At 40.2% G+C, this 20324-nt stretch overlaps 3 protein-coding genes across 6 annotated transcripts in view; all 3 read left to right on the top strand.

Moving 5' to 3' along the window:
• Positions 1 to 75: 75 nt before the first annotated feature.
• denr (density-regulated protein) lies at positions 76 to 5615 on the top strand. 3 transcript variants are annotated; one of them, XM_068706436.1, is made up of 8 exons: positions 76 to 231; positions 1390 to 1502; positions 2186 to 2205; positions 2567 to 2651; positions 3717 to 3797; positions 4080 to 4196; positions 4291 to 4430; positions 5276 to 5615. In XM_068706436.1, the coding sequence occupies exons 2-8, from the start codon at positions 1400 to 1402 to the stop codon at positions 5318 to 5320; spliced, it is 591 nt and encodes a 196-aa protein (XP_068562537.1). In that variant the 5' UTR covers positions 76 to 231; positions 1390 to 1399; the 3' UTR covers positions 5321 to 5615. The 3 variants fall into 3 exon arrangements, with proteins under 3 accessions (XP_068562537.1, XP_068562535.1, XP_068562536.1); XM_068706434.1 differs by having other exon boundaries at positions 2567 to 2652; positions 3709 to 3797; XM_068706435.1 differs by lacking the exon at positions 76 to 231 and adding an exon at positions 341 to 359 and having other exon boundaries at positions 2567 to 2652; positions 3709 to 3797.
• Positions 5616 to 5713: 98 nt separating this feature from the next.
• LOC137869201 (hydroxycarboxylic acid receptor 3-like) lies at positions 5714 to 7622 on the top strand. The gene has a single exon (XM_068706433.1). It carries the CDS (start codon positions 6025 to 6027, stop codon positions 7015 to 7017), a length of 993 nt encoding a protein of 330 aa, XP_068562534.1. The 5' UTR covers positions 5714 to 6024; the 3' UTR covers positions 7018 to 7622.
• A 783-nt stretch (positions 7623 to 8405) lies between these two features.
• clip1b (CAP-GLY domain containing linker protein 1b) overlaps positions 8406 to 20324 on the top strand; it is a 29855-nt gene continuing 17936 nt past the window's right edge. Inside the window, exons 1-14 of one of the 2 annotated variants that reach the window (XM_068706430.1) lie at positions 8406 to 8575; positions 12606 to 12798; positions 13168 to 13548; positions 13641 to 13771; positions 14079 to 14203; positions 14326 to 14527; positions 14649 to 14846; positions 15034 to 15137; positions 15254 to 15314; positions 16202 to 16306; positions 18018 to 18179; positions 18383 to 18478; positions 19272 to 19329; positions 19434 to 19519. In XM_068706430.1, coding sequence (XP_068562531.1) covers positions 12690 to 12798; positions 13168 to 13548; positions 13641 to 13771; positions 14079 to 14203; positions 14326 to 14527; positions 14649 to 14846; positions 15034 to 15137; positions 15254 to 15314; positions 16202 to 16306; positions 18018 to 18179; positions 18383 to 18478; positions 19272 to 19329; positions 19434 to 19519 — 1818 coding nt within the window. In that variant the 5' untranslated portion in view covers positions 8406 to 8575; positions 12606 to 12689. The remainder of the gene's footprint in view (positions 8576 to 12605; positions 12799 to 13167; positions 13549 to 13640; positions 13772 to 14078; positions 14204 to 14325; positions 14528 to 14648; positions 14847 to 15033; positions 15138 to 15253; positions 15315 to 16201; positions 16307 to 18017; positions 18180 to 18382; positions 18479 to 19271; positions 19330 to 19433; positions 19520 to 20324) is intronic. The other variant, XM_068706431.1, reaches the window with a different exon arrangement.

The following is a 20324-nucleotide window of genomic DNA, read 5'->3' as shown; positions in this document are numbered from 1 at the left end:
TTATCAAACGGGTTGTCGTGTGTTCGTCCTCCGGTCGCCAGGGGGCGCTGCTGCGCATCAGCAACTTAACGACAACTAAAAACAAGAAGCGCCACTAGGCGTGCTCAAAGTACGCCAACTAAACCTTATATTCAATAAGGATGAATTTCTAAAAGTCAAAACTAACGTTAATAATAATAATGCGAGCGGATTCACCGACGAGACATCAATTTTAAGAGTATATTTCGCAGGGTACGTAACTCTTCTTCTGTGTCTTTATTCCGGTTGTTTTAACAGCAGTTAGCTCGTGCAGTTAACGGTGCGTTAGCTTGTTTAGTTTTAGCATGCTAAGCTAAAGCCCCACTGACGGTGACAGCTGGGTGAGTCAACGGTTAACCTGATGAATGAAGCAAACTAAACTCTGGGATATATTTACAGTCAAGGCACAGTTGTGCCTCCATTGTAATAGTGTCCACGGTACCTGTGATATTTAAATAATAGACATTACAACACGTGTGATGTAATTAATGTAACAGCCGCATGTGTTAGCTAGCTAAAGCTAGTTCTTGTGCTGACTTCTTCTGATGCTACCAAGCCAACTGTTAGCTAGGCTAGCATGATGAGATATTGGCAGGAGCCTGGTTCACTCATGCCCACAGTAGAGTCTGATAATGACACATATGAAGACACTTTATCACTGCTCTTTAGGTTTAGATGTGGAGTGGAGAGTTGAATACTGAAGTTATTTGATATTATTTACTCCAACCTACAGATGGGTGACTAGTTAAAGAAATATTTTTTTAAATGTATAGGTAGGTAGGTAGGTAGGTAGGTAGGTAGATGGGTAGTTAGTTAGGTGGATAGATAGTTACTCTATTATATTATATAATATTTCTATATTATGAATTGTACAGTCTTATTGCAGTGGGCAGGAATATATAAAATGTATTTTTTTTTTTTATATATAAAAGCTTGATTTTATTAGGTGATCTCATTGAGATATTTGCACCGGAGTACAGCTGATAGAAAGAAAAACAACCACAGCCAGACAACTAAAAGGACTTATAGCATCAGAGACAATCACAGATACTAAATAGATTTTAAATCTTATATAATATAATTTCGTATTATGGAGATGGTGGAGAAGATTGTCTTACATTTTAGTCCAAAATCTTCCATCGGTGTTCACCTGGGTTAAGATCTGACTGGTGACTGTACAGGCCATGGCATTTTATTCACATTATATTGATGCTCATCAAAGATACAGTGAGTCCCGGTGCACGTTGGAAGCATCTACATTTCATACCTGTCTCCACTCTTTTATTCTGAGTTTTCCTTTTAATTTGTCCCCTGTCTATATATGTACACTGTGCTTACAATTTCTGTCGTTAATTTCTGTCTTTTATTCAGATCATTTGTGATGGCTACTACTGAGATGGAATCTGGTTCTTTGGAAAGCAAACCAGAACACGTGCCAGTTCACCATGACCCAAAGAACCCAGTGAAAGTCCTGTACTGTGGAGGTACAGTATACAACTCTTCATTCAGTTTGGCATCTTATCAGACGGCCTTAGACTCTTACCACATTATACACTGTATTAGAGCTGGAAAAAAATAACCCTATTTTGATTATCTTCAGTCAGAAATATGAAACAATTCCAGTACTCTTCTTCTCCAGCCTCTCAGATTTAAGCTTTCCTTTGTCAGATATTTTAGTAAACTAAATATTTTTGATATTTAGATTTCTGTTGGAACTAAACAAGACATTTGAAGACGTCGTGTTTGGCCATTTTTTGACGATTCATTGATTAATCGATTACTGTAATAAATGATGGACAGAATAATATCGTTTCTATATTGTCTTTCTATTAATACAGAAAACAATAAGTATCATCAGTGTTACTTTATCACATATATTATTCTGGTGTACGCTATTTACATAAATACTAGATTTGCTGACTCGCCGCTATTAACAGCACTCACACTTTACCATGTAACTTTGTCTTTAACTGCTTTTGTATACTTTCTATTTTTCTTCTATTGTAGTTCTATATACCTCTTATTATTCTAACAATATATTTTTACTTCTCTATTTATCTGTACTTTTTTTCTGTCTTTGTGCTGCTGCAACATCTGAGTTTTCCCTCTGGGCATCACTCAAGGTTTATCTTGTCCTTACAAGTGTTGTTTGTTTGTTTCTTTGCAGTGTGCTCTCTGCCTACGGAGGTAAGTTTAAGGATATTCTGTGGTTCACTAAAGCATCTACAAATATCTCATTTGTGATATCAGATTCAGCTTCATTGTCCAAGTACATGAACACATACATGTAATTTGACTCTGGTTTAAAGTTGCTCTCACACAGTAATAAATCAGTTTCCAGGAAAAATAGAAGAAGACATACGGCCTAAAATAAGGACAACAAAGCTGACATATAACAAACACACACACACACACACACACACACACACACACACACACACACACACACAGCCATTATGTACATGCACACAGTGTCTATACACAAGTCAGACTGTATGTTTAATCTGTTCTTTACGGTATAACTGAATCTACTCTGTTGTGTCTGCAGTACTGTGAGTACATGCCTGAGCCAGCCAAGTGTAGGCAATGGCTTGAGAAGAACTTTCCAGATGTGTTTGCCAGGATGACTGTAGGTGAGTATTATTTAAGACTTTAGACAAAGCCTAAGAGTAAACCTATAAATGTATTGCTTCATGAGAGTAAATACTGTGGGGTTTTTGGATGTTGTAATATTGTGGTACAGCGTATGTATTCAAATTACACAACAGTCTGATGGAAATGTATTGAACTATGAATGCCTCTGCTTGTTCGGTCATTTTCCAAAAGTCAGCCGTGTTTTTCCCCTTTCACCCTCATAAGTAACCAAAAGGTTAGGAAGTTCTTTATACTCCACATTTATTACCAGTGTCACACTGTTACACTGCTCTATGATGTTTACAATGAGTGAACTATTAAACCCAACACTCCAGGGTTGAGTCCATCAAATAGATATTTCCTTTATAGACACACATTCCTAAAAATTAAACCATTTGGTGTCAGTGGGAAATTTGGTTTTTGGATTAGAACGACATTTGTCTGAACAGCATGAGATTTTATATGTTTATAGATACATTTTATACGTAGTTATATTTTATAGATACATTTTGTATATATATATTTTATAGATACATTTTGTATATATATATGTTATAGATACATTTTATATATATATATATATATATAACATTTTTTCTACATACATAATATGTATAATATAAGCAGAAGGGAGTTTCAGTGGAAAGTCCTTAAGCAGAAGTTAATCATAAAAATGTATTTTATCAAAAGTCTTAACACGAATGTATGAATGTGTGCTGTTGAGTCTATAAATCTATTATAACGTATTCAGAGTGAGAAGCGACTTCATAATGAGGTCAAATCTCTTCAGGTCTAAAGGTCTGTAATGACGTCAGACTGAAATATACAAACCTCTCTGTGTACTGTGTGTGTACTGTGTGTGTACTGTGTGTGTACTGTGTGTGTACTGTGGGCTCACGGGTCAGCACAGATGCTGGAGAGAGAGAGAGAGAGAGAGAGAGAGAGAGAGAGAGAGAGAGAGAGAGAGAGAGAGAGAGAGAGAGCTCCTCCAAAAGGTGGGACGCTTTGTGGCCAGATTGGTTTTGATATTTTCCTCTTGTCCCTCTGAACCACTGGCCCGGCAGCGAATGCACCCAAGCAGGACCTCGGCCCTGGAGAAGCTCCCCCTGCAGGCGAGGAGGAGGAGAAGAAGAAACAGAAGAGAGGTAGGGGGACATGTTTACCTTCATCAGACCTGTTAGAGTAGAGCGTTGTAGTTATACATTCAGATATCATTCCCTGGTGTCAAAGTAATGTACTTTTAATGGTTACACTGCCTTGTGAAGACAATTTGAATATTATAGTATCTGTTTGATTTATTGAAGATAATAATAACTTTACTGCAGTCTATGTATGTATTTCTAGTTGTTGCATGTTCGTAGTGACATTAGTTTAAGTGAAGTGTATTTAAGACTTTAATCTGGTTTTTACCTTCTTTCTTTTTTAAGGTGGGAGAGGACAGATCAAACAGAAAAAGAAGACTCTTCCTCAGAAAATCACAATAGCAAAAATCCCAAGAGCCAAGAAAAAATACGTCACAAGAGTGTGTGGCATGGCAACATTTGGTAAGAGCTTTTATTATTCTCACCGTTGCCTGTTTTACTTCCTCTTGGTGCTTTGTTCTTCTCTGACATGGATATTCTGTGTGGACTCTTGCAGACATAGAACTTAAAGAGGCTCAGCGGTTCTTCGCCCAGAAATTCTCCTGCGGTGCCTCGGTGACAGCGGAGGATGAAATAATCATTCAGGGAGATTTTACAGACGACATCATCGACGTCATCCAGGAGAAGTGGCCCGAGGTGAGCCGACGGATATTTAAATGGTTCATCTCTTCATTTGTTGTTTGTTTTCTGTACTTGTTTCTCTTTCACTGGATGAGGCAGAGCTGTGAATTAGTCATTTTGCACTGAGTTTGAACCTGTGTGTGTGTGTGTGTGTGTGTGTGTGTGTGTGTGTGTGTGTGTGTGTGTGTGTGTGTGTGTGTGTGTGTGTGTGTGTGTGTGTGTGTGTGTGTGTGTGTGTGTGTGCCTGTGCCTGTGCCTGTGCCTGCACAGAGATGTTCAAAAATGTAAGATAGTTGGCGGGAGGAGAGGAGGGATCTGGCTCCGATTGCTGAGCTCAAATCTGTCCTCACACTTGGAACTTTTTACTTCAAAGAGTTTGATTTCAGGAGAGGTGAAGCTGAGCACAAATATGCTGCTGCTGCACTTTATCAGTTTATCTCAAATGTTGTCCGTGGAAACGATGTCGTCGTGTTTCAAGCTTAAATAATACACCAGTTTGTGCCTTTTTAAATGTGTTTCAGGGTGAGAGCAGTGACACAACTCGCCCTCGAGCTAAATTAACAGTGACACCGATGTATCCGTGGCTCATGAAAACGGTTGCTGGTGGTTAAAAAAAAAAAATGCTTCAGGGGCCGAGTCCTTAACTAATAAGCAACCCAAAAATCAACGTCTTTAAATATGTGTCGCCAATATAAGGCTTCACTTTTAAAAGAGGCTCAATAATTTAGTTTTTTAATCAAACAAACTAGAGGAAATAGTCCATGTGTTGGGGACTATTTTCAGTGGCGGATGAATCCACATTCTCAGCATTTGTAGCCTTTATTTCTGTACTTAATTGGTCGTCTGTGTGTCTGTTTTAGGTGGACGATGACAGCATTGATGATCTGGGTGAAGTCAAGAAGTGAAGACCAAATATGCACTTTTACTGAAACGGATGTGACCTGTAATGATGACAACAACAACCTGGCCAAATGTACACATTAAGTCATTTTATACCTATTTTATTTACTGTTCATAAAAAGCTGCGGACTTGGCCACTCACTTGGCTTCTTCTTTTCTTTTTTCTCTCTTTTTTTTTAGTTATTAATAGCTGCTTTCTCTCTCGTTTGCCAAAGGTGTGGTATGACGTGAATCCCTCCCAAATGTTCTTCACTCAAACAAAAACTGTAGGCTAATAAATTTCAGTCTCCTTCGCCTGTACGCTCTTTCTTTCCAGCTTTGTTTTTCTTTTCTTTTGTGTCTATTTTTCACAAAAAAACCAACAAAACATTAAAAAGGATTGTGAGGATGAAGTCACCTGCTTTATCTGAGTCACTTAAATGGCCGCAGGTTACTTGTTTTCCAGGTTTCCCACAGCATCCTCTGGAGTGAACCGTCTCCTCTGCATAATAGTTTTATAATGAAGCCGCTCCTCCCCAGACAGATAACATTTACGGTTGTTTCCTCGCTCCTCTGGGTCAACACGCTTCCCCAAAGATAACGCCCAGTGCACAGATGTTCGTCTGAGGATCGTTTGCATGAGCGCAAACACACCTCAGAAGTCAGCTGGTGCAGCGTGTCTAATGCTGGCTCTGTTCAGAGCAGCAGGTCGTCCTTTTTACGCCCGAAGATGAATCTCTCGACGTCGGACGAGTGCTGCGCCTTCGAGTCTCCCGTCCTGGACCGCGTTTTGCCTCCGATTCTGATCTTGGAGTTCATGTTCGGCCTGATGGGGAACGTGGTCGCCCTGTGGATGTTCGTCTTCCACATGGACACGTGGAAGCCCAACTCCGTGTACCTGACCCACCTGGCCGTGGCCGACTCCATCGTGCTGTTCTGCTTGCCCTTCAGGGCCGACTACTACCGGCGCGGGAAGAACTGGCTCCACGGCGACGTCTTGTGTCGCATCCTCCTCTTCCTGCTGGCGGCCAACCGCGCGGCGGGAATCTTCTTCCTCACGGCCGTGGCCGTCGACCGCTACTTCAAGATCGTCCACCCGATGCACCGGATCAACCGAATGGGTCTGGGCTACGCCCTCTGGGTCTCCCTCGGCCTCTGGGCTCTGATCTTTCTCGCCACCGGGTATCTTCTGGCCAACGAGCACTTCTTCTACAACGGCAACCGGACGCAGTGTGAGAGTTTCAACATCTGCATGGGCTTCAGCCCCCTCTCCACCTGGCACAACACCTTCTACGTCACCCAGTTCTTCTTGCCCACCGCCATCGTGGCCTTCTGCACCGTGCGGATCACGTGGCAGCTGAGAGTCCGAACTCTGGACAAGCAGGGGAAGATCAAGCGGGCCGTCCGGTTCGTCTCGGCCGTGGCTCTGATTTTCATCACCTGCTTCTTCCCCAGCACGGTGTCGCGCATCGCCGTCTGGATCCTCAAGGTGTGGTACGACGAGTGCCGGTACTTCGAGGAGGCCAACCTGGCGTTCTACACGTCGGTGTGCTTCACCTACTTCAACAGCGTCCTCAACCCCGTGGTGTACTACTTCTCCAGCCCGGTCTTCAGCGGCACCTTCAACAAGCTCCTGAACAAACTGCTGAGACGGAGCGACAACGAAGATCACACGGATTCAACGGAGAATGGTGTTTCCACCGTTGATGGTAGAAGGGTTTAAATGCCTGATAATGAAGGCGTTAGGCATGTTAAAGGCCTGGCTACTGATAGAATTACTATTATCCTCGTTTATAAGTGTAAAATAATGAAGACATTAGGTTTTAGATACCTACATAAAATAATAATTAGCAGCTAAGTGCTGTGTATTTGTATACATATAACACAAACCCATGGGAGGGTTTTAATTAGAGCAATTATTTTTAAAGATAAAAAAATGAAGTTACACGGTGACTGTCTAACATACACTGCTTCTAACGGTAACACTATATCAGATAAGTGATGTGTATTTATCCAGTTTTTCTTTGTTCACATAATACTTTACATAGTCGATCACTGATTATCTGCGACCAAGTAGAATATTATTTACAGTACAAGTCAGTAGAACAGGAGGTTATAAAGACGTATGTGTTAAACTGTTGATTAACACAAACCAGATGTCAAACATCCACTGCAACATTTACTGAGACACCTGAGTCCATGAAGGTAAGCATGCAGGTAATCCCAACAGATAATGTAAAAGCAGAATATATTTTTTAATGTCTTGTTTGTCATTCTGTGTGCATAGATTTCTGCACATTCCCAATATTTGTGTCCTGTCAAGTTTTGTTTTCAGTAAATAAATTAAATATTGGAATAAGCAACAACAAAACAGTCACATCGTACTGTTTGTGTCATTTGTATTGAACACATGAAATGAAACAAGAACTTGCAGAGAATACATGCATAAAATATACTGTAATATAAAAAAAGTGGAGTAAAGACTTCTAAAATAACGAACATAAATCAAACAAGAACATTTGAAATGTAATAACCAGAGGGTTCACTATTATTCCACTTATATATGAGTCTATCTAAAGTATATTTACCCATAAGATTGATGTCTTATGTCCTTATTTTAAGTACTTAAGTTGCAATACTAAGTCCTTAGTTTGCTTTGTGATTAATTATTTTATTAAAACTAGTCATTATTTTGCTTTTCTATACTAATTATTTTGATTTGCTATACTATGTAATTGTGTGATACTAAGTCTTTATTTTGGATTGACATAAATTATTTAAAAAGAAAACTACTCATTTAGATTTTCTATACTAATCCATTATTTTGATTTATGATACCAAGTAATTTAGTCATATTGGGAAAACTAGTCATTACTTTGTACTAAGTAATTTGTATCTTTATTTTGAGATACAAAGTAAAATAACTTTTTATTTTAATCACATTGTATTTTTTCATCATACTTTTTATTTTTTTATTTTACTGGCGGATAAAGACTAGTCCATTTAATCTCTTCGTACCGTTTTCCATTGTGTTCCGAGTCTTTTTCCCGAAATCGTATTTTCTAAATATCTTGATCCTCGGATGTCCGAGCTCAGAGCTTGGTCCGTGAAGGCAGCATCAGTTCCCAGAGGTGACGTCATGCTGGGGCTGGGCTGGGAGAAGGAAGAGCCGCAGGAAGAAGAAAAAAAAAAAAACATGCAACTAAATAACGGTTTGAAAGAGACGCTGCATTTCAGCCACGACGTCCTCCACTGAGACTCAGCTCAACAACAGAGACCAAGTAAGCTTCACGCACCTGTCCGCTTTAATGTAAGCTTTACTATCGCCAACACAAGGGCGTACATGTTTGCAGAGAGTAGAATGAGCCCATCCCAGACACAACAACACGGGCCAGCAGCATCATATGATGGGCATAATCACAAAGCAGCAGCTATATGATTTGTGCTATTTAATGGTTGGTGTCTGATTGTGTGAGGCTACAGATTAATAAGTGGTAAAGATGAGACGCTCGCACAGACTGACAGCTCTGGGTGTGCGTGTTGTTTTGGTCTGGTTGCAGCTTGTTGAGGTAATGTTACAGCAGACGAGGCATGTCTCATGTTACCTGCGCATTTGCATGAGATTAGCCTGAAACACTGAAACCCTTCCATCAACTGTTGAGTCTTAACATATGCAGTAAGACAAATTAAGACCATAAAAATAAACCATGTTTTTGTTGGATGGAAATCTGAGAAAATTCCAGCTAAGTTACATATTGGGGTTGGGCACCTGCAGCACTGTCAGTGGTGGAAGAAGTATTCAGATACTTTACTAAGTATTACCACACTAGAGATACTCTACAACAAGCAAAAGTTCTGCCTTTAAAATATTAATTGAGTAAAAGTCAGTAGCAACAAACTGAACATAAAGTACTTAAAGTAAAAGTACTGATTGTTCCCTGTCAGTATTTTCCTATTATATCCGATGTGTCTTCTGCATTAATGTGCATGTTTCATGTTAACTCCTTTATATCCTGTTGTTTAGTTTAATCTACATCAACGCATCATATTCTATAAGATCATCATATGTTTGTAGCGTCTCTGTCCTGTGAGAACCACGTATCTCTAACACTTCATCCTTCAGTTTATCACAAACATTCATCATCAACACATAAAGGAAACACTTCATCCTTCAGTTTATCACAAACATTCAACATCAACACATAAAGGAAACACTTCATCCTTCAGTTTATCACAAACATTCATCATCAACACATAAAGGAAACACTTCATCCTTCAGTTTATCACAAACATTCATCATCAACACATAAAGGAAACACTTCATCCTTCAGTTTATCACCAACATTCATCATCAACACATAAAGGAACACTTCATCCTTCAGTTTATCACAAACATTCATCATCAACACATAAAGGAAACACTTCATCCTTCAGTTTATCACAAACATTCAACATCAACACATAAAGGAAACACTTCATCCTTCAGTTTATCACAAACATTCATCATCAACACATAAAGGAAACACTTCATCCTTCAGTTTATCACAAACATTCATCATCAACACATAAAGGAAACACTTCATCCTTCAGTTTATCACCAACATTCATCATCAACACATAAAGGAACACTTCATCCTTCAGTTTATCACCAACATTCATCATCAACACATAAAGGAACACTTCATTCTTCAGTTTATCACAAACATTCATCATCAACACATAAAGGAACACTTCATCCTTCAGTTTATCACAAACATTCATCATCAACACATAAAGGAAACATTTCATCCTTCAGTTTATAACAAACATTCAACATCAACACATAAAGGAAACACTTCATCCTTCAGTTTATCACAAACATTCAACATCAACACATAAAGGAAACACTTCATCCTTCAGTTTATCACCAACATTCAACATCAACACATCTGGAGATACGTGGTTTTCACTGGACAGGAAGGGGATGAAAAACTGTAAAATAAAATTACTTATTACTTATATAACATATACTTTATTGTCCCCAAGGGGATATTTTACTTGGGCAGTAGTACTTCAGCTTAAAACAAAACAAGACAGTACAGTGTTACACCAAAGACAGTAAAAACGTTATGTAAAAGATATGTAAAATATTTCTCATCCCTGAAGAGATAAAAAATGTAAATACATAGGTAATATAAAATCTGTCAAACAAATGAGTAAAAAGTATGTTATTTACCTCTGAGATGTAGTACAGTAAAAAGTGCAATGTGTACCTCTAAGATGTAGTACAGTAAAAAGTACAATGTGTACCTCTGAGATAGAAGTATAAAGTAGGATAGCATGGAAATACCGAACTCAAGTCCAAGTACCTCATATATGTATTTAAGTACACTACTTGAGTAAATGCACTTAGTTACATTCCACCTGTGAATGAATTGCTCAAGTTTTAAGACCATTGCCTCCAGTTATAAATATTTATTTATTTATTTATTTGAGTCAATTCAAGGTAAAAATAAAAAATCTGCAACCTTTTGAAAAACCCAGAATGTTGTTTAATAATACTTGTTTCTGTTCTGAGTTTTTAAACAAAGATGGGAGCTGGAAATGTCATTTCTTTAAGGTTGAAAGTTGTACAATGTAGTCAAAAAAATCAAAACATGTTAGTGTCAGTTCTAGTCATGATACTTTCTATCATTTCATTAAAAAATAACACACTTTTCTGGTCACATATAGAACGAGAGAGGAGATATGTAGGTTCATTTTGTTTTAAGTAAGTAGAAAGGTTGTTGAGGATTTGGGGATTTTTTATTTTTCATAAAAACAGCTCTGTGACTCAAACGTAGAGGCACAAACGTGGCCTGTAGGTCACTATTGTTCTCCTGTTATTCATACTTTTATTAAACACAATTTGATTTCGGAACATGAACAAAGAAACAGGACAAATGACGAAGCAGGACCCACCTTAAGGCCCTTATCATTCCAGGTGATAATGTGCTTTTAATTCGGCATATTTCCAAATAAATGTGCAATTAATCAAATTAACCTCAAACCGACGGACTCATAATTTACAAGCAGCTTCTCCTTGATGGTAATCAAAACCTGAGGAGGGACAAGTAAACATTTTCAAAGAATATCTGAGGTACTGTAGGTGAGTAGAAGTAGATTATGTTTTATCTTAGAGGGGAACACTGGATTCATCATCAAAGTCTCTTTAAAAATTTTATTTGCGTTTTTTTTGTCTGTGAAGTCATTTGTGGCTGAACTCTACAGGTTGAAAAATGAAACAAAACAGAAAGAAGTGATCTCTGTACTCACCAAATCTTACTGCCAAGCTGTGGGTGGCAGAGTTGCATTGTGGGTAATGTAGGCGCTGGGTTTTGACCCTGGAATGAAAGGATTCCTTATCTTGCTCGGAGCACTAAATGTTTTACCGTGTGAAACACAAGATCTGTCGTGACCTAGTTGCACTCGGGGTGAACCATCTGCTTTATGAATAAAATGGCGGCCGACACGTCCACAGCTCAAGAGACAGGACATGAAGATCAGTTTGTCTTTTATGGCATTTAGAGACGAGGTGTAACCGAGTGACGCCGTAAAACATCAGCTGGGCTTCACATTTATTACAACAGCTCGGTAATAAACAGTTTAATATTACAGCCGCTCTCACAGAGATACTGTTGTAGTTCAATGTGGAGTACAGCGCTTATCAAAAGTGTTTCCCTCTCTTTTACTGAATCAAAGTAGATTTTTATTAATCGATTTGTTGGTTGACGGAAAAATAATCTGTTTTGATGATTGATTTTGTGTTTTTTTTAATGCAATTTTTAAAGCAAAAGTGCCGTAAATTCACAGGTTTAAATAAGTAAATATATTTGGTTTTAGAATGAAAAATAGTGTTGAAACAAAAGGTACAAAATATTGATCTGTAAATTGAATATTGTTGGGTTTTAGGGTGATTTTTTTTCTGACTATTTACAGTCTAAACAATGTATTAATTAATCAGGAAAAGAACCAGCAGGTTAAAAAAAAAATCATTGATGAAGATAAACTTGAGGACACTTGCTGTAGAAGTGAAGCATCACATCTGAAAGTGACAGAAACAACCAAATTCAGGTGAGTCTTTTTCACAAGTCCATGTTTGCTCCATAGACGGTTTATCTATTTGAGTTTCTGCTCACATTACCAAGCATGAATAAGGTGTGTGTGTGTGTGTGTGTGTGTGTGTGTGTGAGACAAACAATGGACTGTGATGAGGTTCACGTCTTCTATTTGTGTTCTATTCCACCAAAATGTTTGATTTTGAAAGGATTTAATGGGAGTTTTTTTATTTAGTTTTCCAGCTGCCTTCCATCACATTGGGACTTTATGGGGTGGTGGGGAAGGCCTAGACCCCCACCTTGATCCCCAACCCTGCCAATGGACAAACAGGCAGCCATGAGTACACCAGGAAAGGTCAGCGGGCTCAAACCCCCGAGCAAAATAGTCCGTCCATCTGGGGTGCCGTCAAAGACGTCTCCGTCCTCCGGTAAGAAAGCGTTTACTCACGTTAAGGGAGGAAGTATTAGTGGAGGAATGCGAGGAAAACCCAAGGGAACATTAGTGTTTAAAACAAGAATATGACCCGATAAGTAAAGGAAATATACTAATACGTCTTTTAATCAGCAAGCAGCTCCCCTGCTGAAGTGAACTTCATGGACCTTATCCTCTGAGATTTCTGCTTTAAGAGAATAAAAGAGTAGTAGACATTAAAATGATCTGTCTTTAGCTAATTAGTATCGTGGTTCACCAATATCTAGAATGTTTGAGCTGGAAATCAATTCTCAGAACTTTTTGAGTAACAACCACAGTATTGTTAGTTGGTTGCACATTTTTTGGACGTTGATTGTGATTGCAGGCGCTCCAAAGTCAGTTCCTCCAGAGAAGTCCCCCGGCAGAGTGACCTCCCCGACCCAGGATGGAAGCGCGGACTTCCAGGTCGGCGAGAGGGTCTGGGTCAACGGCAACAAGCCCGGTCAAGTGCAGTTCATCGGGGGCACGCAGTTCGCTCCCGGGCAGTGGGCGGGCATCGTGCTGGACGAGCCCATCGGGAAGAACGACGGCTCGGTGGCGGGGGTCCGGTACTTCCAGTGTGAGGACGGGAAGGGGATATTCACGCGGCCTTCGAAGCTGTCCAAGACTGCACTGCCAGAGACGGAGGCGAACGGGGGGCAGGCCAGTCCAGCACCAGGAGCCCCCGTGACAAGCGAGGCTGCACCTGCTGGCTCTACCTCAACTGGTAACAGACAGCTGATTCATCACTGACAACATGCTTATTCACTGTTTGTTTCTCAGTGATGTAAAGGCGTTTTATTTCTTTTCTTCGTTCAGCTCAGGGCACCGGCATTAAGACGAGTGCTGCACTTAACCGAATGCTCACATCCAGCGAGTCGGTGTCTAACGTCTCAGACACAGAGTCCATGAAGAAGAGGAGGGAGCTGAGGCTGGGAGACCGCGTGCTGGTGAGAGTATAAAGTCACTAATGTACTCACAATTTATCATTAGGATATCATACAGTCACATTTATGGGCCTGATGCATGAACATTTTTTTTGCTAAAAGACGTTTTTCAAGTCAGATTCAGCAAACTTTTGATTGCTGATTTCAACAAACTTGCTGATTTCAACATCTGTTCATGTCATCGTGCACATCTGTGACATTTGATCACTCGCTTCAGCTTTTGGTGCGTAAAGAAGATTATTTTAGACCTTAATTGTAAATAAAGACCACAGTAAATTAAAATGATTTTGATTTGTTTTTCTGTGCGTAGGTCGGCGGTAACAAGGCAGGAGTAGTGCGGTTTCTGGGAGAGACGGACTTTGCAAAGGGAGGCTGGTGCGGAGTGGAACTGGATGAACCTCTTGGGAAGAATGATGGAGCCGTCGCAGGGACCAGGTAAAAGCCGCTGACTAAGCACGCATGCATATAGTCTGTTTTAACATTTAGTAGCCTGTAAAGAAAAGTCACCCGTCAGTGCTGAGGGTTCGGTTGGTGCCTGAGACCCGTTTTCCTCTCAGATACTTCCAGTGCATGTCCCGGTACGGTCTGTTCGCTCCGGCCCACAAGGTGACGCGTATCGGCTTCCCGTGCACCACGCCGACCAAGGCCAAAAGCTCGCGGAGGATGTCCGCCCTCAAGAGGAGCCCCAGTGCTTCCTCCATCAGCTCGCTCAGCTCCGCCACCTCCTCCATCAGCGGCAAACCCAGCCGAGCAGGACTGGTAAGACTCTGTGCTGTTATCCAACGACACTGCGGAGGTTTATGTTCACCGCTCATTCAAACCGTCCCGTGAGTCTAAAGTTGTGTATCTAGGTTCACTTCCCTTCTCTTTATCTTTGCAGCTGACGGAGACGTCTGCTCGCTACGCCCGTAAGATCTCCGGCACCACGGCGCTGCAGGAGGCCCTGAAGGAGAAGCAGCAGCACATCGAGCAGCTGCTCGCGGAGCGAGACCTGGAGAGGTGCGAGGTGGCCAAGGCTACGAGCCACGCGGGAGAGGTGCAGCAGGAGATGGTTGTACTGAGGAAAGGACGGGATCAGGTCAGACATTTTTATCTGCAGTCAAACAATCAATTTAGCTAAAAAGGAAATAGACTTAAAATAGAGTCTAAACAACATCTTCAACAAGAACTGCGGTCTAAATGTCTGTGATTGGATCTTGTGTGCGGTCATTGCCACTGGAGTTTCGGTCACAGTGATGAACGTTATTCATTCTGCGTGTTTACAGTACGCGGTGGAGATGGAGGCGAAGTTGGATCAGCTGCGTTCGCTGGTGGAGGCAGCCGATCGGGACAAAGTGGAGCTGCTCAACCAGCTGGAGGAGGAGAAACGGTGAGGCCGGCAACACGATACTGTTTATTGAGACCAACAGGCCTGACGTTGTTTTCATGTATCGCTGACTGTCTTAACATGTTCAAAGACACTCTGTACTTGTCCCCGTTTGACAGAAAAGTGGAAGATCTGCAGTTTAGTGTGGAGGAGGCCTGCATCACCAGAGGAGACCTGGAGGTAACATTTGGTTATATAATCTGGATCTCAATTAAACATTATTCTCTTACTCACTCCAGCTATCTATCTCCCTCTTGTCAGGCTGGATTTATTTATGAAATTCATGTGTGAATTATTGACAAACTCGAAGTTGAAAAAGTTATTTTCACATTAAAGTAAAACACTGACTGTGGAGAAGAACCTCATACAAACACACTTCTAAACACCGCTACTGTCCCTTTAACACACTTATTGAAAGTCAGTGCTAATGTGAACCGTAAGCCCTGTGGTTCTCTAATCACCTGAGTTTGATTTCTTCCCTGTTCATATTTGAAGTGACACTAAATTGCTGAACTTCTGCTTTGCATTTCCCTCTGAGCACTGATGATCCCATCAATCATGCTGTCTCAGGTTCTCTTCCTGCACACCGTTGAATCATTCATTTGCGTCTTTCTTCCCGCTCCTCTCATTTATTCATTCACGCTCAATTCACTCACCGTCTCCTCTCAGACTCTTCCACCCGTCTGCAGCACTCACACACGACCGTCCTACCCGCCGTCTCTTCATCCACACGTCTGTTCTTGAAAGCTGCTTTCGTCTCGCCTCGCTCCTCCAGTCCTCTTGACACGCTCTCATCTTCCTCACTCTTCAGAGGAAATTAGCGCTCCTTTTTTAAGTTCTGGGATACAAGCAAATAAAAGTGAGGGATCTGAGAGTCTGAATGAGATGATTTGAAATGATGAACTCCTGATGTTCCTCAGAGCAGATTCTTCTCTCATCAGTTGCTTTCTTACCTACTCGCCCCTTCTCTTTTAAAGTCCTCTCTGTGTTCGTGGCTCACACAGCTGGCATGTCAGTGTTGCGTTGGTGTTGTTCTCCTTCTCTTCCTGCTCTTCTCTTACTAACAGACGCAGACCAGACTGGAGCATGCCCACATAAAGGAGCTTGAGCAGAGCCTGCTCTTTGAAAAGACCAAAGCTGAAAAACTCCAGAGGGATTTAGAGGACACTAGGGTAATGCTGGCAGCCCCCCAGTCCCACAGCAGGACTGAGTGATGTGCCCCCCCCCCCCCCAACTAGCTTTTAATAATCATGACACAGAATATATTGAAGGAGCCACAACATTATGCAAATGATCAGATTTATCTCAAGTTGCTCTCATAGCTCTGTCCAGGATTAGCCCCCCCGACATGGGGACGTTAACATCTCATCGGCCTTGAGCTTCTCTAATAACCAGATCTATCTCACTGAAGATGATGCATGTGTGCATGAAAGTCTCTCTTTTTTAAAAAGATAGAGTCTGGAAATGCTTGTGCTTTTGAAGATGCCGGACATCATTTTTCTTCTTTCTTCTGTCCCATGAAACGACCAAAACCAACAATGTCTTTTAATCAGGGTCAAGTCCAAGACCAGGTCCAGTCAAGTCCAAGTCTAGACTAATTCTAGACCGAGTCCAGAACAAATCATAATAGGCAATACTGTCTTTGCAATTCTAATATAGTGATTAAGGAGTTCTCTTTTAACATCAAACTAATGAATGCATAGAATGTAGGGTTTGAGGATCATTAGAGTCATGTATGAACCTTGAATCTGATCCCATATGTTGATACTTTTGCTTTATGCAAATAGCATGAAAGTACACAGGAAGTAGAGGTTCTGCTTCAGTTGATAAAGTTTAAACTTAGTGTTAAAAGTAACGTGTTTTCTTTTCTTGGTGCTGTAGTGAGTGTTTGTGGCAGCAGTTTTTATGAGGAAAAAGAGATATCAGGCTTTAGACACACACACACACACACACACACACACACACACACACACACACGATACATTAGTTGTTGGTTTTGTTTTTTCATGGGATTTGTTGACAATAAGAAAAATGTGAAACACCGCTGTCCTTTATTCTTTAACCAGAAGGTCAGAGCTTTGACGCGTTTTCCTCCAGGAGTAAGACAGTGAATCCAGAATCTCTGTCTCCATTCAAAACAAGTGGGGATTAGTTTAGCCTGTTTCCATATTTGATGGACGATATGAGGTTCTTGATTTAGAATTTTTTATTTGGGCATGTTATAAATACACAAAAAAAAATATTTTGCTCGTTATTCAGTCTCTCTTAATAATAATTTAAGTGTTTGACTGTTTCTGTCCAGATACAGGAAACTATATTTACTATATTTACTTATATGACTTAAACATCCAAACTTTACCGCTAAAAACTCAAATACTTTGTCATGAAGGCTCTTAACGTCTCACTAAATGTTTGATTATGTAATTTAGACCGACTTCTTCACGATAAGAGGAAATATAAATGAATAACTAAGTAATTGTATAATTACTTCAGTAAGGTAAGATAATATATATATATATATATATATATATATATATATATATTAGGCAATAAAATAAGTACATTTTATTGTCTCTTTTTAGGGCTGAAATGAATGTCAGTTTATCGATTTTGATAATAATAAAGTTTATTAAAAAAAAAAAGTGCTTTACATTGTTGAACCAGGATTAAAATGTTTCAGGACAGTCTAACTATTAGAATACTACTAAAATAAAATAAAATGTAATGTTTACTTGTCTTTTTTATTTTAGTTCATTCTCAGATATAATCCGGTTAAAGTCTACACAACCCAGATCTACAGTTTCCACGTCTTCTCTCCTCTGTCAGCGCCCCGGTCGCCTCCTCTCTGCCCTCACGTCTCCTTTCCTACGCTCTCCTGTGCAGGTGGCCACGGTGTCGGAGCGCTCCAGGATCATGGAGCTGGAGAGGGAGGTGGCCGACCTCCAGCTCCGGCTCCGGGCGTCCCAGCAGAAGGAGGACGCCGCGTCTCTGTCCCAGCAACAGATCAGCAGCCTCAAGGCCCAGGCTCAGTCTCAGGAGAAGAAGGTGACACCACCCACTTAAATCATGGATTATGCATCATTGGAGTTGGTGTAATTTCGATTTACAACCCTTCCTTTTAGTCCCTAATGTAAATAGACATATGTACCTTTTTTAATGTGTGGTTTGTTAAAGCTACTGTGATGATGATGCATAATTTATGGCTCTGCTCAGATACTGTATGTCCTGTACCGCGTGTCCTCCAACAGATCAGTGAGCTGAGTGTCGACGTGGAGAGCAAACAGAAGGAGCTTCAGTCTGTGCAGCAGGATAAGAACTCGCTGGACCAGCAGCTAACCAGCCTGGTGAGAAAAGAGGAAAATCTGTACATAATGATCACAAATAACCAGACAAGAGGGATAAAGAGGATGACGTAGGCTACAACTTCAACTATCTGTTCTTAACATGCTGCCATTTTGAGTCTTTCCCTCAGGTTATTTTATGCACAAATGAAAAAAATAAGAATAAAAACAGATGCATAGAAATGCGCCTCTTTTCCACAGTTGACGTTTTCTTGTTTTAAAATAATAATCTTGAAAAAGGATCTTAAATATGCACTTGATTATGTGGCTTCATACGTGATGTTGTGCTACAACACTGAAGCTAAAAGCTGCATGTGAATATCTCTGCACATCTTCCAACAATGAACATACCCATTCAATGATAGCATGTTGTAAAGTGTAGAGCTAGTTAGTTCACATTTGAGAAGCTGGTTTGACTTTATTGGCTTAAATCATCAATCTATTTTCAAAATAGTTGATAAATGTTCTGTTAATCAGTGAATCCATCAATGTTTAAGCTCTAGAAGTGAGATTCAATCTGAAAAGTGACTTTAAGGGTTTATTGAAAAACATTTCTGTGAGAACTTTACGTCTGCGAGGGTCCAATCTGTAACTGTAGTTTTGCCTTATTTGTCTAAATCTCTTTCCCCTGTGAGGTGTTTAGCCCGTGGGCATCGTGAAAGCGGCCTCATTAAGAGAGTTATTTTATCCACAGACCTCGCATGTTTTCTGGGCCCGGTCATTATTAGCTCAATGAACAAGAATGTTACTGTGAGAGTGATTAGCTCGCAGTCACGCCGATGTTTCTCCATTTCAGAGACAAAAGATCGAGACAGCTGAGGAGGAGAGCAGGAGGACGGCGAAGACCATGCAAGGTAAACGCATCAGAAGTATCTCAGCGGACTCTTGTGCTCATTTAGGAAAGTGTGTCACCTTCTGTCGAGATGATTAATGACGTTGTCCTCCTGTTTCCTGTCAGAGCTGGAGCAGAGTGTTGAGCAGTCAAAGAAAGACGTCCAATCGCTGAAAGAGGAGAGTCAGAGCAGAGAGAAAGAGCTGCTACAGGTACGTTTACATGAAGTCAGGTTTAAAATTAAGTCAGGTTTACATGAAGTCAGGTTTACATGAAGTCAGGTTTAAAATTAAGTCAGGTTTAAAAAGAAGTCAGGTTAACATGAAGTCAGGTTTAAAATGAAGTCGGGTTTAAAATGAAGTCAGGTTTAAAAATAAGTCAGGTTTAAAATGAAGTCAGGTTTATATGAAGTCGGGTTTACATGAAGTCGGGTTTACATGAAGTCAGTACTTGTACGTTTAAACGTATTCTCCACTACATCTCAGAGGTAAATATTGTACTTTTTACTCCACTACATCTCAGAGGTACATATTGTACTTTTTACTGTACTATATCTCAGAGATAGATATTGTACTTTTTACTGTACTATATCTCAGAGGTAGATATTGTACTTTTTACTGTACTACATATCAAAGGTAGATATTGTACCTTTTACTGTACTACATATCAGAGGTAGATATTGTACTTTTTACATCTCAGTTGTTCTTTTTAGAGATACGTGGTTCTCACAGGACAGAGACGCCATAAACGTGATGATCTAATAGAATGTGATGCATTGATGGAGATTAAACTAGACAACAGGATATAAAAAGCTGTCTCCAACCAAAGAAATTCTTAGTTGACTGACACTTTATCGAGTTTCTCCACAAATAAACACACAAAAGAACTACTTTAAATCTGGTGTTTACTAGAGATGTGTTCACAAGTTTCAAAGCATTACGAAATGTATAATCGATGAATATAGATGATGATGATGATGATGATGATGATGACAGAACTCTTAGTAGCTTTGAAATC

This window comes from Cebidichthys violaceus, unplaced genomic scaffold, assembly GCF_023349555.1.
Source record: "Cebidichthys violaceus isolate CVI_PGR_0920_01 unplaced genomic scaffold, fCebVio1.0.p SCAF_12, whole genome shotgun sequence".
NCBI lineage: Eukaryota > Metazoa > Chordata > Actinopteri > Perciformes > Stichaeidae > Cebidichthys > Cebidichthys violaceus.
This window is presented reverse-complemented; position numbering and strand designations above follow the sequence as displayed.